The sequence below is a fragment of the Rousettus aegyptiacus genome, unplaced genomic scaffold (assembly GCF_014176215.1).
Source record: "Rousettus aegyptiacus isolate mRouAeg1 unplaced genomic scaffold, mRouAeg1.p scaffold_m13_p_11, whole genome shotgun sequence".
In the NCBI taxonomy this organism is placed as follows: Eukaryota; Metazoa; Chordata; class Mammalia; order Chiroptera; family Pteropodidae; genus Rousettus; species Rousettus aegyptiacus.
Window position 1 is genome coordinate 37,239,623 of NW_023416286.1, and position 18,690 is coordinate 37,258,312.

At 35.9% G+C, this 18,690-nt stretch overlaps 1 protein-coding gene and 1 pseudogene across 1 annotated transcript in view; one reads left to right on the forward strand and one right to left on the reverse strand.

Moving 5' to 3' along the window:
- The first annotated feature begins 4,827 nt into the window (after positions 1–4,827).
- Positions 4,828–18,690, forward strand: part of UBXN8 (UBX domain protein 8) — a 22,782-nt gene continuing 8,919 nt past the window's right edge. The window contains exons 1-6 of the mRNA XM_016136148.2: positions 4,828–5,577; positions 8,532–8,654; positions 10,998–11,068; positions 14,466–14,588; positions 16,441–16,578; positions 17,998–18,039. Coding sequence (XP_015991634.1) covers positions 5,490–5,577; positions 8,532–8,654; positions 10,998–11,068; positions 14,466–14,588; positions 16,441–16,578; positions 17,998–18,039 — 585 coding nt within the window. The 5' untranslated portion in view covers positions 4,828–5,489. The remainder of the gene's footprint in view (positions 5,578–8,531; positions 8,655–10,997; positions 11,069–14,465; positions 14,589–16,440; positions 16,579–17,997; positions 18,040–18,690) is intronic.
- LOC118609559 lies at positions 8,928–9,045 on the reverse strand (annotated as a pseudogene).

Sequence of the window (18,690 nt, forward strand, 5' to 3'; positions counted from 1 at the left end):
TGTCTTGAACTAGGGAAAAAATTACGCCATGCATAAAGAAGAGGAAAGGAGGTAAAGGTTTATGTCTCTGCTGGTTTCAAGGGAGAAAGGAACTTTATCACCTAGTTGCATAATCTCATGTAATATGTTGAAACCAAAGGTTCATAAAATATCGTTTGAAACTAAACTATTTTGCTTTTGTGTGTTTCCTTTTCGCTCTGACTTAGGTGGGAAAGAGAACAGGTAGCCATATCCCAGGCACTTGAAGACTTCTAAGTATTTAAACTTTCTCTTCTTCAACCAAAGAAATGTCAGCTAAAGTACAATTTTAGTTAATGCAGTTAATAAGAGGTAGTTTCAGGATGATATGAACTGCTGAGAAGGAAAATCAACTGAGTTATCATTCAATGTGACAGTCTTACTGTTGTGGCGCGTTTAAATCTAAGACCCATGGAGCCAATTGAGATTAATTACGAGCCTTTATTAGCCGGCCGGCGACTGATTCTCCCCACTAGAGAATCAGCCTTCATTAGCCGGCCAGCTACTGACCCTCTCCACTAGAGAGTCAGCCCTGAGCCTCTGGAGGAGGCAGCTTATAAAGCTCAGCAAGCAAGCAGATTACAAAAGCAAAAGGTAACTGAAACCGTGGAAAATGAAATTACAGATAAGGGGGACTACTGTACTTCTATAAACAATCTGAGAAATCTGTACATGAAAACAGTGGTATACAAAAAAAGTGCACATTTTAAATTGCTCACTGAAATGTGTTTCTCATAAAGCATATAGGAAGATAATTGCGGTTATTTATGAGAATAAAACTAATATGAGGAAATAATATACATACTACCCTGTTACACAATGTCAGTGTTTAATATTGGGGCAAAAGATAAATATGGAAGAGACAGAGAACAAGATCTATAACTGAATGAAAGATAAAAAAAAAATTTTATGATAAGGAGAAGGAATCTTTCTGAGGGAAATAGCAAGTCTGCTTTGTTGGGAAACTGGACACTACCTCAGAAGACACATCTAGCAGGAAATCATATATGTGCTGAATAGTTTTGGCCCTTTTGATCTCAAATAGTTTTACATGTATTTTGCAATGAGAAGAGGAAGATCATAAAAAGCTTTAGAAATAACAATGTTACTATTCTGCATTTAAATATGTGCTATTATTCCCATAAATGTTTACAGAACAAAACACCCTCCAAGCTGACACATAAAATTAACCATAATACACTAGAGTACAATCACTACACCAAGCAGGAATCTTGTCTGTTGTGTTTGTGGCCATGTTTCCAGTATCTGTAACAATACCTGGGGCGTGGTAGTTGCTTCTTATTTGTTGATTGAATAAATCAAGTCTATAAGATTTGAATCATAGTTCCTTATATAACAATATCATCCCTTGCCTAAATTCATCCTGCTTCCCTTCCTCAATGGTATCTAAACATGGCTTATGAAACTTACCTGTGAAGCACTGGTAATAGCTCCTAAATCAGAATCTCTGGGAAAGAAATCCATATATATGTGAAAAGTTCACTACTGAATGTCCTAAAAATGTGTTTACTACTTATACTCTGCTTCATCTAAAGAAAATTTAAGATACAGAACACATTACTGAAATAACAATGTAGGAATAATATGGCATTCCAAATGGATGGAAAAGGCAATGAGTGTATGAAGTCAGAGCAAGGAGAGATCACTGTGGTTCCTGAATGCTGAAGCCATTGTGGAGATTTAGACCAGTTCACAGTTTTAAATAGTTATTATATTCTTGGTCATATATTTTAATTTGACTATAATGGATCATTATATAAAGATAGGAAACTAAAGGACATTGATGCTTAAATACAAGTTAATAAGGGACATAAAAATATTAATCTACAAATTCACCACAAAGTATTTTCTGCCAGATCACTAAGTTACATTCATCTGATCAAAATTCTTATAGAGTTCATCAAGATTTCTCTAAAACAATAGTGTGGAGTGAAAATATTTGAGTTTTCAATTGTTGGAAATAAAGCCTAAGAGAAGAGCTTTCAAAACTAGCGATCTTTTCCCTTTATTTAGGGGAATAAAACTATAAAAATAATTTCATAAACCTAACATACAAGCTAAAACATAAACTTTTAGAAGAAAACACAGAAGAATCCTTCAATTTCAGGACTGGCAAAGCTTTCTCAGATGGAACACAGAAAGCAAGAATCAATAAAAAAATCTTTGATAAATTGGTCTTCAAAATTTTAAAAGCTCTCATCAAAACAACCATCATTAAGAAAATAAATTGGTAAGCTACAGGCTGAGAGAAATATTCACAAAACTTATATCTGACTGGCACTGAGGTTATAAAAAGAACCCCTACACTTCATTAACACAGAAGAGAAACAGCAGTTAAAAAGATTTGAACAGATACTTCAAATGGAAGATAAATGAATGGCCGATAAGTATACAAAATACGTCATCAGTATCATTAGTCATCAGGAAACAGAAAGCTACTATGAGAAATAACTGCACATCCACCAGGATAACTAAAATAAAATACAGTGACAATACCAAATGTGAAAAAGGATGTGGAGAAATTGAACTACTTATACATTGCTAGTAGGAAGATGATGCAGCCACTTTGAAAAATAAGTATGGCATTTTCTCCCAAAGCTAAACATGTGTTTACCATATGACCCCAAAATTGCACTCTTGGGCATTTGTCCCACAGAAATGAAAACTTAAGTTCACTTAGAACTTACAAATAAATGTTCATAGCAACTGTGGGAGAGCAGAATTTGCCACCCCAAATACGCTTTTTATTGAGATATTAAGCTGGTTATTATCAAGACAAAAGAAGACTCAGGAAGAATCTCTGACCTCACTCCTAACTGCTGTGAACAAAAAAGGGGCTCCATAAAAATGTGACAAGTTCAGGGACAGAAAGTAACCTCACAGGGTGAACTGATCACAAATTCCTAACTGGGCAGGTAATGGTGGGTGGTCACACCCAAGGCCTTTAACTTCTTTAGTAGGTTTATCTTTGCTTTTGAGCAAGCCCTGTCTATTGTTCTATTGAACCGAGGTTAACACACCTTGGGAATTCCAGAGCCATCCTCTTTTTCAGTCCCTCCCAAGCGGAGGTATAACCACCCTCCAGGGAACACATAATTTTATTAACTCTACTATAATCCAATTATTGAGATTTCTCAGGCTTACTTTCTTTCACCTTAATTCCAAATGGATAAAAAGAACTGCCAAACTGTCATTCTCAAAGCATTTTGTGATCTTGCTTCCCTGCATGTCATCAGTTTGGCTCAAATTAAGTCCTATAAAAATTCCCTACAGGTTTGGATGATCTTATGAGGATAGTATAATACCATATACTATGTTCAATCCCAATGAGATAGCCACATTGAAAAGGCTGCCTTAAACTATTCAAACTTAAACTCTAAAAGTCCTATAAAAAGCACCCTTGACTTCTCCTCTGAGACACTACTAAAATTATGTCAAAATAGTGTTCTCCCTTAATGACACTTGGTTTTACTAGAACAAGTTATTCTGGTGGTATTTTAGGGGGAGTGAGCCTCAGACAATTGCAGTGAAGAAACTTCACAATCAACGAAGTTTGGTAAGACCCCAACCAAATCTGAACTACTCAGGAGCGCACACTTTATTGTCCTGACAGAGCTATCTATAGATTATATTAAGGCTATAGGAAGCAAGAGAAAAAAAAATAGCCCAAGAGTAAATCACATTGAAATGAAGATACTAAGAGGTTTAGAACTTCCTTTCTTTCCTGTCTTCATGCAGACAACAAATGAGAACCTCTGAATGATAATTACATAATTGGTATGTCATGTTATAATTTATATTACCTCACCTTGGTTTTCAGATTGTGTTCTCAGATTTTGCACCTTCACTTCCAGATGAAGTTCTTTCTAGGACCATGCCCCGACCTACCTATGTGTACGCCCATCCAGTCTTTAAACTGCAATATTTTAACTACGTTAAAGTCTGCATACAGTTTCCTAAACTTGGAACTTCCATTCTCCCTTTTGTCCTCCCACTACTCCCCTTTCCTAATCTTTACAACACAATTTAAGTGATTTTGTGCTGGCTGGAAAATTCCTGCGTGGCTATCACCCATAGGAACATAGGCTATCACCCATGGGAACATAACATTCTAACGATAAGCTTTCTGCTTCTGTACCCCCGTTTGCACAACCGACCTATGGGTTGACAGGTAGTAAATAGAAGAAAAACAGACCTTTGTATTCACACAGAATGAAGAATGGGATTTGGGGCTTAAAAACCCTGTACCTCTACATTTTGGTGCTGCTTAATTTGGGTTCTGCATACCCCTGACAGACCCAGCTGGCTGAATAAAGAGGGTGTTTCCTATAATTCACTGATTTCTGGTGGTCTGGGCGTCTTTCAAGGGTTGGCGGCTACAATTTCTTTTAGGAAAGCCCAAATCCCTCAGGGTAGGGTTTGTGACGGGTAGCACCTTGCGGCATCTCTACTACAGTGTTCAGGAACCACGTTTATGTTTACAGGGCTATCATTCCCACTAAACTGAGTTTCTTAAGGACCAATTCAGTAACTTACACATATTCGAATCCCCAGGAGTTCTACAATATTAGACAAATTCTGTGACCCAATTAATGTTAGCTGAATAAAATTAAATTGAAGGATGAAGTGGAAGGATTAATGGATGGGTCAGAAAATGAAATTTCAGAACATGAAAATTTTTAAGTTGTGAAGCCCTCCATAACTTGAGTCACAGGTTGGCCGAAGCACCACAGAGGTGAGTCATGGGATGGCAATGAGGTCATAGAACTGTGCGACCAAGTTCACTCATTACCATAACCTGTAGGCAAAACTAAGAAGGAGATGAACAAGGGGTAGCGGGTCCCCAGGTTAAGGAATTAGGTGCCCGACCTCACTTTTGAATCGTCTTCCCGCAGGCACCAGAGACCACGGAAGGAGTCAGGAACCGTTAGGGATATATAATTTTTTTTTAAAGGTGCTTCAGAAGAGTGGTGCTTAGTAGCTCTGACCCAGAAACCCATAGTCATCCACTACAGACACAAGGTCAAGGAGCCAGGCTGCCTCCTAACGACATCAACTGCCCGTACACTTTCTCCTCCAGTTCATTTTACTGTTGAGAGCTTTTTCACAGCTTGCACGGAGTCTGACGGCCGAAGGGCAGGCGCTGCCGACCTCACCTCCAGGGAGTCGCCACGCTCGAGCTCAAGCTTTTCTTCCATAGGACCTGGCTCGGCGGGCAGCCAGTGGGGCCATCTCCCACGGAAATCATGTGACGTGGGGAGGTGACTTGTATTTCTTCTGATATGAAGCTACAGATTATGAGTTCAAAAACTCAGGCTTATCTCGGTCTGATCAACGAACGACAGGGAACTAGGCTCTAGTCCTCTCCCAAAATCCCTCCCTTACGGAACCATTCCGCTCTAGACCTTCCCAGGGGAGGCAACACCGGAAGCGGCGGCACTTCTGCCACCATGGCATCTCGTGGGGTCGTTGGCATTTTTCTTCTCTCTGCTCTCCCCCTCTTGTGTCTGGAGCTCCGGCGTGGGATCCCGGATCTAGGTAAGCGTTCGGTTCTTCCTCTTGGCGCTCACATCGGGTGATTATCCCAGGGACGTTGCGTAGAATTACCGTTTCGCAGCCGCGCCGCCTCTGGCCAGCTTTGACTACGACTCCCAGGCTGCATTGCGCCTGCCTCCCTCTTCCGGCGCAGGGCCGTTCAGTCGCAAGGGTCCCGTCGCCTTGGGGTGCCCGACTGCACTTAGCGGAAAAAACATCCCTGTGGATCTGGTGAAGTTTTGTGTGTAAGAGGACCGACGCAGAAAGCACAGAAACAAACACAGACACTGCTTTCAAATTGTGTTGAATGCTCAAAAGGAAATAAAGGGGGTGATATGATGGAGGCCTTCTGAAGAGTCTAAACAGATTTTACATAAGGATCCAGCCCTTTTCAAAGCGGGGCAAAAACATTACAGACATTAGGAATTTTGACATGTTGGAGGAAGAGGATGAAGACCTCTGTGGCTGGATTAGGGAGATTAAGGGGTATATTGGCTCGAGATAACATTAATTGAATAACTATTATAAGCCAAACACTAAATGCTATTTATAACGATCTAATCTGCATTACAATTGTGGGCGGTGGGGACACTTGAAACTGATGTAGGGAGGTTAACTGACTGAATGTTTTTTTAAAAAGTCACTGGATTCTGTGTGGAAAATGTTTAGGAAAGGAAACTATAGTGGAAGCAGTGGGACAGGTTAGGCTTTTGAAGTGGGCCAGCAGTGATGATGGCATGGACTAGATGATGACATGAAATGTGCACAGATTTGGGATATTTACAAAGTAGAATCAACAAGATTTGATAATTGTTTGGGGTGAGGGAATAGAGGGATTTAAAGAAGACTCCTACATGGAGGATAGAATAACCTCAAGTAGCTGGTAGTGGCAACAATAAAGAGAAAACTGAAAAGAAAGTGGTGGACCTGTGGAGAATCAGTTCATTTTTGGACATATAAGTGATCAGATTACATGTCTGTCTCCCTCATTAAACTCAGTTTTGAAGTTAGAGAGCATGATGAAACTTAGCTTTAGTATTTTCTCTCTCTTTAATCCTCCCTTGCCACCCCTAAGAAGTCAGGTACCCAGAAATTTTGCTTGAAATAAGAAATTAAAATGCTTTAACAAATTATACAAAGGCCTTTCCAAAGCCTCTGATTCAATTCAAGATGTATTGAAATCTAACAAGACCTTTTATCCAAATGACAGAAACATTAAATTCATACTTACCTATTAAAGATGTCACCTGATCCCTTTCCGGCATCCATCTCTACTATGCTCATTTGGAATCTTCTACTTTGTGCTAACATTTGAGTCACTTAGTCAATGAGAAGGTGATTACTGAAGATTACTCAAAATATGCAATTTAATAAAAGTAAGCCAACAATTCTAGAAAATGCAACTGGGCTCCTGGCAGCATCTCCATCTAGTTCCTGAAAATTTTAATTAACTCCTTTCTCCTGGAATCCTCTGTTTTGAAACGATGGTTGTTACTATGGTTTCTTGATAATGGTTCTACAATTATCCAGTAACAGTATTTAAGTCTATTTACCAATCATATATCCCAGTTCAACAGCTATAGAGCTAGTTATATGTGGAATGGTACTTACAGTTATTAATACTCTTAGTTGGAGCTGCTAATTGAATTCTAGGGGTGATGGGGAGTAGAATTCCCATACCTGTTCATTCACCTGGGCTGTATTTTTGGATATACATTGAAAAACTATCCCTGTCCTTTTCTTCTGTGTAAAAGCCTTCATTGCCAGTACATATTTACTTACACTTAAACTAAATATTTTACTGCTGGTTCCTCACATGTGTTAACCTTTAAAGTGCCCTGCACATGGGCTCTTGCATGTAGGTACAAAAAAAAAAATCAATTTAAAATGTTTTACTTGAAAGATCCACACACAAATCTTGTTCTATTATATTCCCATATGACATTTGCAAATTGCTTGATTACTAGGACAAAAAGCAATATTATGGAACATAAATCCCATAACTCAGTGGTTTCTCTAAATACCAATATTCTAGGTATTAAATTACTTTTGTAATGGCCGGAGTTACTCCAGATTTAATTATGTTATATTGGAAAACACCTAAAACAACAGGTAGTGTTGGCAAAAGTTGGACGGGCTGTGATGCAACAATCTATGAATATAAATACGTCTGTATATATAATTCTCTCTTTAATTTTTGGTTAATAGACTACTAGTGCCATCACATTAGTAAAATGGTTCCTCTGTACTTCCGCCTGGCAATTTTTGAGACTTACAAAAGAAAACTAAAAATTCCTGGGGTGGGGGGGGTGGTTGAAACCATTTTTTTTTAAACCAATTTTAACTCAACTTTGTATCTCTGTTCCTTCACCATTGAGCAAATAATATTACACAAAGTAGGCACTTGTTACTTTTTTTGCTGATTTAATTTTCATCTTGGTTCTTAAAATATAAACCCAAATACTGAATTTTTACTTTTTTCTAGGCAAACGTGTATATAGTAATTTTATTTACAAATGACCAAATATTGAGAAATAAAGCAGTTTCATAATTTAACTGTGAGAAATAAGAATTTAGTATTTCAGTGGGAATGCCTGTTTTTAAACAGAACTAGATTATCACCATTATTTAATTCCTAAGTACGTGGATAATTTTATCTCCTCTGAGCAGAAAGGAAACAGTATTACATATCAGTGATAGTCATAATATTATAATGTCACCAGTCACTTGGATTATACCTATATTCTTGAGATAGAAGATGTTCTAGAATTGTTTTCTGCAAACTTGTTCTGTTAATAACCATGAAAAATTGTGGTGCTCAAAGGAGACTATACAAAATATTATAAGACAATTGCATAACTTTTGTTATACTTTTCCAGTACAGATAATCTTCTAATGTGTTGTTATTAGTATCAAGAAAAATATTTTTAATTTTAATTTTTTTTTACCTTTATAAGGAATTAAAGATATAATTTTGCTGTGTGGCCGGATTCTCTTACTGCTTGCTCTTCTTACTTTAATTATTTCTGTGACTACCTCATGGCTTAACTCATTTAAATCTTCCCACGTTTATCCGAAAGGTAAGTTTATTGTTTTTATACACTTTTATACTTTACTATTAAAATTTGTTTCCTTTATTCGAGAACACTGCATAATAAGAACCATTTTACCATTAATTTGTACAATGTATTTTCAAGGTAATCATTACAACTTAGGTCATTGCTTAGGTATAAAAATTAAAGGATTGTAAACTGACAAGGGCCTTGCAATCTGTGAGGTCAACCAAGGGTTGCCTCACTTTAAAAAAAAAAAAACTTTCGTCATGATTTAAAAAAAATTTTTATTATTATTTATGCCTACAGCACCTGGTCTTCCTAGGTGGTCTCCCATCCAAGTACTAACCAGTCCTGACCCTGCTTAGTTTCCGAGATCAGATGGGATCAGGCTGTTCAGGGTGGCATGGCTGCAGACCATGGACCATGGCTCCATTGGGGTGTGAACCCAGGACCTTCTGCATGTAAAGCAGACATGCTAACCACTACACTACAGAACCACATCCGTTCATGATTTTGAATGGATCAGACATCCCAACATTTTTATAAGAAATCATACATTTTCTTTATATATACATTTGAAACTATATCATTTCTAAGTTAATACTTTGCAAATTCTCTAATTTTAAATTGTGTTTATGCAGTTTAACTGCTATTTGATACATATAGCTATAAATGATTCTATAAATGGTAAATGTATCCTCTATTAATCTCTAAAGGCTTTTCACCCTATTTTTCATTACATTCTGGCAGTTTTTATTTATGCACTTATCTCTTATGTATAGTTAGGAGCCCTTAATTTAAGGAAGCCATACTTGTTCTTAGTTTTTTTTCTTTTTTTGATAAGTGAAAATTTGTGTTAGAAGCCTTTTAAAATCACATTGTACTATTGTAATTTGCCTCAGATGAATCCTAAAACTAATGCCTACATTCTTACATCCTATTAGAAAAGAAGCTTGCCAATAGTAAATCTGGGGCATCATGTTTTATTTTGCTATTTAAATGTAAATAAATAAAAGGAAAATGATCGATGTCAATTTATAGCCCTTTCAAACTATGAATAAAACCATAATCCTAAAAGGTTATACTATTCGACCAAAACTTAAAAGACAATGTGAATATTTCAGGATTTCCCAATTATAGATTTTGGAATTTTTTTTCTTCTTTTGGTAAATTATTTGATTTCTGATACTTCAAATTACTCATTGTAACTTCTCTTAGTAACTTTGTATTAAATACATTTTGATATAGGAGGATATTTGCTGCATACATTAAACTATCAGGTCAAGTAGTCTATGTACTATAAAGGAAATATGCACCTGATAGTTTCTTAACCTTAAGTTGCACCTTTATGTTTTTGGAGTGTGAGTCACTTTGGTATATTTATTTATAGGTTGTAATTTTGAAGCATAAATCATGGAAGACTAAAACTAATAAGTAATTAAGACTGTACAGTGCCTAATTATTGTCAGATTTTTTTCAAATGAGTAAAAAACTGGCTTGCTCACACACTTGCCATTTTCTCTGTTATCAGATATTGAGATATCAGACTACAGATTTATCTAGAACTTTTTAATCCTCCTTATTTTGTAAAGGTTTGCAAGATGAAGTATATCAAAAGTTCAGAAGTAGTCAGTTCTCAGTGGCTTTAAGGATTAAAGCCCCTTCCTCCACTGCTATTATTTGTTTGAAAACTATGTTCTTTGACTCAGTTTGGAAGGGGTCTTAAGACCAAAAGTCTGACTGATCGCATAGGAAGTTAGTGTCTGAAATGGAACTTCTGATTTCCTCTGTGGTTTACTGCCCTAACCTTTCCCTAATAAACTTGATGAAATATTTACTGACATAGAGATAAAATTGTTGAGAGAAAGGAATGCTCCTCTTTAAGGAACCAGGCAGCTTAAAGGAGATATTTTCCTCAAAGATTCCTCAAGAGAATAATGAAATGTAATTAATTTAAATGAAATTTATACCTAGAATAAAAAAGGTACACATGCAGAAATCCTTCCTTTTGACATTCAGCGGATTATAACCTAGTATTGGTTTACTCACTATAGGCATTGCCAAGCATAACTCCACCTTTGGGATCTAGGCATGTTGCTTTTACTGTCATGTCCAAGGGTGACCAAATGGCACTCTTCCTGCCTGCAGTGTGTGCAATATTCCACACTTCATGTGTGTAATGGGTTTCCATGCTACATCATGGAGCTGTTGAAGCTCTATTAGGGGCCTGCAGAAAAAACCCACCATAAGCATTCTTGAAGCCACCTCACCAAAACTGTAACATACTGTATTAATACGTATCAGAGGACCTTTTTTTCAGAACAGATCTTTTCATACTGATTTTCCTTTTATGTTTTGATGTCTTAGAAGAAGAAGAGAAGAATGAGAAAAGGCAAAAACTTGTGAGAAAAAAACAACAAGAGGCACAGGGTGAAAAGGTAAAGCATAATATTTAGAGAGTATATCTAGAAAGAGTACAAAAATATCTAAGGCTTTTAGATTTAGGTCTGTTGCTTTCTGTGTGCTCAGATTTTTTTTTTATTATTGAGCTCAAATTCATATGATATAAAAATTAACCATTTTAAAGTGTACAATTCAATGACATTTAGCACATTAACAATATTGTGCAAACAGTACCTCTCTCTAGCTCCAAAACATTTTCTTCACCCCAAAAAGAAAACCCCATACCCATTGAACAGTTACTTCCTCATCCCCCTCACCCCCCTTCCATCCTCTGGCAACTACCAATCTGTTTTCTGTTTATGGTTTATTCTGGACATTTCATATAAATGTTATCATATAACATGATGTTTGATGTCTGGTTTCTTTCACTTAGCATAATAATTTCTGAGGTTCATCTATATAGTGTGTCAGTACTTCATCCATTTTTATGGCTGAATAATATTCCATTGTATGGATATGCCAAATTTTGATTATCATTTCATTTGATGATGGACAGTTATGTTGTTTCCACCTTTTGGCTATTGTGAATAGTGCTACTAGTGTTAACTCTTCTTTAAAAGTTTGATAGAATTCACCCATGAATCCATTTGGTCCTGGACTTTGTTGGCTTTTAATCAATGATTCAATCTCTTGTTACATCTGTTAAGATTTCCTATTTCTTCTGGAGTCACTTTAGATCATTTGTATGTTTCTAGATACTTGTCCATTTCATTTTGGTTATCTAATTTGATGGCATACTATTATGGATAGTAATCTCTTTTAATCTTTTTTATTTCTGTAAGTTCGGTGGTCATAGCCCCACATTCATTTCTGATATTAGTTGTCTTCTCTTTTTCTTAGTCAAGTTAAAGAATTTGATCTTTTCAAATAACCCATTTTCGGTTTGGGGGTTATATTGTTTTTCCATTCTATCCTCTATATTTTTATGTCTTCTGTAATCTTTATTATTTGCTTCCTTGTGCTAGCTTAGGGTTTAGTTTCTTCTTTTTTTAGTTTTATAAAATATGTAGTTAACTTCTTGATTTGAGATCTTTCTTCTTCTTTACTTAGATGTTTACAGCTATAACTTTCCCTCTGAGCACTGCTTTTGCTACATCCTATCTGAGATAGGTTTTAATAGCTAAGAATTGCTTTTACCGTGGATGATTGTCTAAGTTATTTTCTTGACCTTGAACTGTCAGGTAGCACTTGGGCAGTTGCCAGATTGATGACTGACCTTTGTGAAAGAGGAGATTCCTGTGGACTTTTACCTAAATATTAAAGACATAAATCCTTTACAAAGTCCTTAGATACATGGGCATTAATTTTTGACATCAATCACTTATTTTTCTGGCAAATATATTATTCCTTTTTAAGTAACCAAGTAAAGGCTGGAAGCAAATCACAAAAGTAAAAGCCTACATATTTGGAGTGTGTGTTTGTACTACATCTGTAACTACCTGATCTGAATTTAGTAACAATGAAAGTATCCTTGCAAGATTTTTAAGATCTCTTTTAAATATTTGAACTTCTCAAGTTTAATGTTATCTTCTGTGGAAGTAACTGTTAATTTTAAAGCCTTGCGTGATTATTAGTAAACTATAATTCCATCTATATGCTAATTGTATACTAACTGGCATATGTAATTCCTAAGGGTATGCGAAAGTGGGATTCTTTTGTTTGGCAAAAGTCAGAAAACTTTATTAACTCTGTCTTTTCTCTTTGGACAAAGAAAAATTAATAAATCAATGTGTACAACATAGCCTTTGTGCATGGTAAAGTGCCCGGTCTATGCAGCTGTGTGTCCGATGATACATACAATTTTTGAGTCTTTGCATTAAAAAAAAGATGATCTTTGTCTTCTGACACTTGATTGATAGTTTGATTTTGTATTGAATTACAGGTTGAAAATCATTGGAATTTTGAAGTATTGCACCATTATTCTCAAAATTCCAGTGTGGCTTTTCAAGTTCCCTTTTTTCTGTTTGTTAATTTTTGTCTCCATTTTTTATGTTGGAGGCTTTCCTAAATCATCTGGTGGTCCTTGGCTCTGTCCTTTCAGATTTAAGAATGATGCACTAAGAAGCTAACTGATGGTCTATGCATTTGTAAAATTTCATTACTGTTTATAAGTTATACTTCAGTGGAAATGGAAAATAAAGCTAAATCGGAATTTCTGTGTATGTGAGCAGAGCTTGAAGTGTTGTCTGCTGGTGTAGGGTGCACACCAATTTAATGGTAAGGGTGACTGAGGAGTAATCTAGCTTTGTCAGTATCTCTGTGTTCCTTTTGCAGTTCACTTTCTTTAGAAAAGGAGACTGGCTAACAGCAGTCCGAGTCAGGTAGGAAGGCAGCTGGGCAGTCTGTGCATACTCTGTCTTAGTTTGCACTCCTGCCCTCCTCTAGACCTGGGATCTGTGACTCTGCAGCCTCTCTGGTTCACACTCCCAAAGAATAAACCTTCTGTGCCTGCCTATATGTGGTAGGGTGGGTCTGGGGATCTAATAGGTCTTTTATCCCACCGCCCACCCCCACCCCCACTCCCACCCCCACCATGCCACCTTTTCCCTAAGAACCTCAGATAAAAATTGGAGTCGTCATCATCCCTGGTTCACTACATATTCATCATTGCTTGCTTGATGCATAAGCTTCCCCATCACACTCTATTTTTACCATGTCGCTGCCATGGTATTTGGTGTCTCTGTTGCAGGTCTGTGGAGTGCGCTGGCTTACTTCTTTATTGTTATCCTCCCTTACAAGCACTTAGGTTGCATCTTTCCCACTCTGTTACATCAGTTACCACTCCTCCTTTTGCCCTCAGATATAGTGGTTTGAGGATTGTAATATTTCTGTTTTATCAGCGATGGTATTTGGGTTTTTATTTCTTGTTTCTATGGTTGTTTTGAGGTGATTTTCAAGAGGGAGGAAGGCAGAAATTTCACTCCGTCATCTTGAAACCAAAATCTCCATTTCTTTTGAAATAGCTCCAAAAATATTTTCTGCTTTACTATGATTGAGCTATTCAATTAATGCTTTCTCAAATGAGTTCGTGCCTTGGGCATAATTATGCCTTGAAACCCACCGCCCCAACTTTAATCTCAGAAGGCATCTTTGTATCCCTAGCCGCCAGCTGGTTTTTGTTGCACTGAAAACACATTAAAGGAGATAAAAGCAGACTACCATAAAAGCATAAATATAGAACATTTACCTTAGGTATAAATCCAAATTTTAAGAGACGGATGCAAAAATGGAGGATGCTGCTTTTTTTTTTTGCCAAAATTTAGTGTGAAAACACAATTTCTTACCTGGTTCTTATTTACAACTTTATAGACAATGTAAAACCTTAGGAATGTTAACTTATGGTAAGAACATCTAATTTATTTTTTTGAACAGGCCAGCAGATACATAGAGAATGTTCTAAAACCTCACCAGGAAATGAAATTGAAAAAACTGGAAGAGCGCTTTTATCAGATGATGGGTGAAACCTGGAAGTTAAGCAACGGTCATAAACTTGGGGTTAGAAAATATGCCATTTTATATTTTGAATTCCATTAGTACTTAAGTTTCCTTTTACATATAAAGTGATTTTTAAAAATTGCAAATGATGTTAAACTGTTGAGTCTTTTTATAGGTGTCTTTATTAATAATGATTGTATGTCAGTTTTTATTCAGTATATTTGTGTGTGGTTTTTGGTGCCTAAGAGCATATAACTTAAAGCCTTGAAAAGCTCTAACATAAGATAACTTTTAAGAAAACTGTTGACTATATCATTGTATTTTATATGAGGGAATTCAGATCTTTCTTCAAGGATCTTTAGCATATAAGCTCACATTATGCTTGTTTTGCTTAGATCTGTTTTTGTATAGTCAAATTAACTTTGGCTCTTTTTTCCTTTGGCGTTGAGTATGAATTTTGTTATTTGCTAATGGGAGTTCACAATTTTAAGTTTTCTTACAGAGAAAAAGGATATTCATAAAGGAATTAAGGTTTTAGAATAAAACTTAATAGTTTTTATGTGTAAGATCATTTCTGTCCCAAAGACTTTTTTGCCTTCTGTTTACAGTGCACCTTTCACTATCTTATAAAGAAAATGATTCAGTCAAAGTAAACATGATTCTTAAAGTGAAGAAGAATCAATTTTTATTCATTTTATAATGGTAAAAATCAAGAGTGAGTAATAAAATTAATGGGAAAGACAGGGAAGGTAAAATGCAACTGCTATGTCCTGATTTTATTTCTGAATTGAGTTTGTCTTCTGTTCAATTTTGTGGTGTTAAACACTGATTTCAGCCTGCCACATCTCTTTCTGAAATGGTCACAGTGTGAAATAGTCATTCTGCCCCTTGCAATTCGGCTATGTCTTCATGGCACTATTAGTCTGTATTTTAACCTAACAAGTGTGTGCATGCGCACGAACGGGGGGCGGGGAGGTATAGCAAAAAGTCAGGGACAGGGTAGACCATTGGTGTTGTTATAAAGGCTCTTAGGGTCATCAAAACATAAGAATCGGAATGTTAGAGATGAAAGAAAGTGTATCCATAAGCTGAGCTGATCAAACCCATAGTTTGCATTGAGGCAGCCTAAATTCGGTCAGTTAATGGTTCAGCATCAAGATCTCTTGACTCCCATTCTCCATGCTCCTTCCACCAACTTCTCTTAGGATAAAGGAAGGGGGAAAACAGCTCACCAAAATGGTGGCCATTTTACAAGGTCAGTAGATATCGAAGAAAGGTATGAGTGAACTAATAAGTATATATTTGAGAATTTGACACTAAAGTGAATTATCTTGCTAAGGAAAAAGTTTTAATAGATAATATTGATAAAAATAATTTTTATGCTTTTTGGAATAAAATCCTTTGCCTCCTAAAGTGATCGATTCAAATGGAAGCCCCAAGTTTAAATTTTAGAACCAAAATATGTTTCTATGTAATAAGATACTAAGGCTGCATTCAGTTATGAAAGTTTTGCACAGCCATATACATAGACGTATATTTTTACATATATGTTCTATTTTCATGGGATTTTAAGGCATAATTCCTTGCACTGCCTTGCTTCCTTTACTGAAAGGAGGAAAAGGTCCAGATTTTTTTCTTTTTTTCCATCCTACTGAAAAACTTGGGGGTCAATTAAAATGGAAAGGTCTCTCTCAGCTTTGTATCTATCAGAGGGAACCCCAGAACTGGATAAGAGTATTTTCTGCAGGATGTTAAGCTCCATGTTTTCTTGTCTAAGGAGATAATGCTTTAATTTTCTGGGTCTAATAATGACTATTATATTTTTTGCTGAAATGCCATCAGGTAAAAGAAATAACCATTGTGAATAGAGTTGATAAAAGCATCTCTTTAGAAACTGTCTGTTTTTGACCAGGGTGATGAAGATTTGGTGGTTGAAAATGAGAGTCAGACATCTTTTGAAACATCAAACAGAGAAGCAGCAAGGAGAAGGAACTTGCCTAATCCTTTAGTCAAAGTTTCTCCACCTGCTGAACAGCCCATGCAGAAGGAGGTTCGTTATACAAAGCCTACTCACTGCATTGTATCAGTGTACAGTAGGAATATTGTTCTCTGGGTGAGGTGGTATACTAAGTGAAGAATAAGACTGGCTTTTAATCCAGATGATGTCTTCCCACTACCTTATGAAGTTACAGATTTAATTAAGAATCACTTTTCCTGCTTAATAGTAATGTTATGAATCAAACTTAGAAGGAAGCTATGAAAATAAATGATACTAGGTTTAGATACTAGGTTCAGTTCTTTGTAAGCCAGTAATTTGGTTATATAGAAATGAAAAACAGTGTTTACCAAGGAAACATTCCTTTTGGTAGCTAAGACATGGTCAAGCCATATTTAATGAGTGGGTAATAACATGAGTGTATCATTTTCCTCAGCGGCCTTCCTAGGGAATGGGTTAGCAACCACTCACTTTGGAACAGTTGTCAGCTTTTATGATTCCTCCTTTCTTTTCAAATTTTTAATCCTTAAATTAAATGTGGAGCTGGCAAAGATTGGAAACAAGGAATCTGTTTTTACTGACTCTTAGGAAAAGCTGGTGGGTTATCTACTCCCTGAGAGTGTTTTCAAATGTATTGCTTCTTAGCCTGAGGTTTTCCTAGTCTCTTAATGGAGCTTGAGGATGGGAATCAGGTCACTGAAGTATTTCTAACCTTTCAAAAAGATCTATTGAACTGTATGAACTAATTAAAAGTTCAAGATTCTTTGTTTTTTGTTAAGAGCACAAATTAGCTCCTGCTGATGGTAAATTTTGGTTGACCATCACGAATAAACCATTTGTCTTCATTTGGTTTATTTAATAAATGCAATTAATGTTTGTTATAAAATGTGGAGTCTATGATATTAAAAAATAAAAAGTGTTCCTCGAGGCGAAATTGAAATTTGACAAGTGTTTTAATGAGAGAAAATGGTCTGAACATCTGGTTTTTTTAATAGATTAAGAAAAATAGGGAAGTACTGAGTAAATCATGAAATGCAAGCAACCAAAGTGAATGGTTGCTAACCAGTCCTGTAGAAGAGCTGAGTGAAGAAAAATATACATTCAACTTAAAATGTGTATATGTATGAACCTAAGTAATTATGGAGTCTTATTTTCCTCTGTCCTTAAAATAGTATATTTTTATATAGTACCTTAGAACCACATAAAAACAAAATTCTTTAAGTGTGTATAGATTGGTAGCTGTCATTTAAAATCCTCTTCTTATGATCTTTTGTTAGCACAAAGTTGTTTACCGAAAAATATTTATGAATTTCGCTCTTATTCTCATTGTAAACTTCTTATAAGTTTATCTGAAATGAAAAGATTTCATTAAACTTAGATGCGTCTAAATTTTGTATTGAAAGGAACTTTTCTCATCATTTTTTCTTCTTTGAAATGTTTACATTCCTGTTACTAATATTTACTTTTCTTCAGGTTCCAGATTTACCTGAAGAACCTCCTGAAACAGCTGAAGAAGTAAGCTGATTTTTTTCTTTGAAAATTAAATATATTTTATATTTCCTTTAACGTTAACTAGGGCTCATCTAAGTTTGGGTTTAGAAAGTATAGATAGTGTAAGTATTTAAGTAATTGCACTATAATTAGGTCTTGTTTTGAATATGGTGTAATGTCAAACTCCTAAGCTCACATCCTGTTTTGGAAGCCTGCTGTTTGCTGAGTATGTTTTATAAAGCTTAGAGCGTTCCAGCTGCATCAGGCAGAGATAAGATACATGGGCTTTTCCAAAATTTCAAGTCAGCAAATAAGTTACTTATTAAGATAGAATCAAAATAGGCAGACAACTTTAAATTTTAGTTTTCCTCTTAAAAAAGAGAAAATGAAGAATGTACCTATACTATAGATGTTTGAATTAAAGGGTAGTTTGCTGTTTAGGGAGCAGAGTTAGACTGAACCCCTACTCTGCATTGAGCCATTGTCAACACATTTGTAACAGTTAAGTCCAGTACTGTGGATGTCAGGAAAATCTGAAAGTCACATAGAAATAGAGATCATGAAATGTATGATGCAGGTAGTGAACCCCCATGAGAAACACAATGTTTTTTTTTTTTAAAGTTTCTCCCTGTATACCAGTTAATTTCTCCCTGTTATACCAGATAAATTCATGCC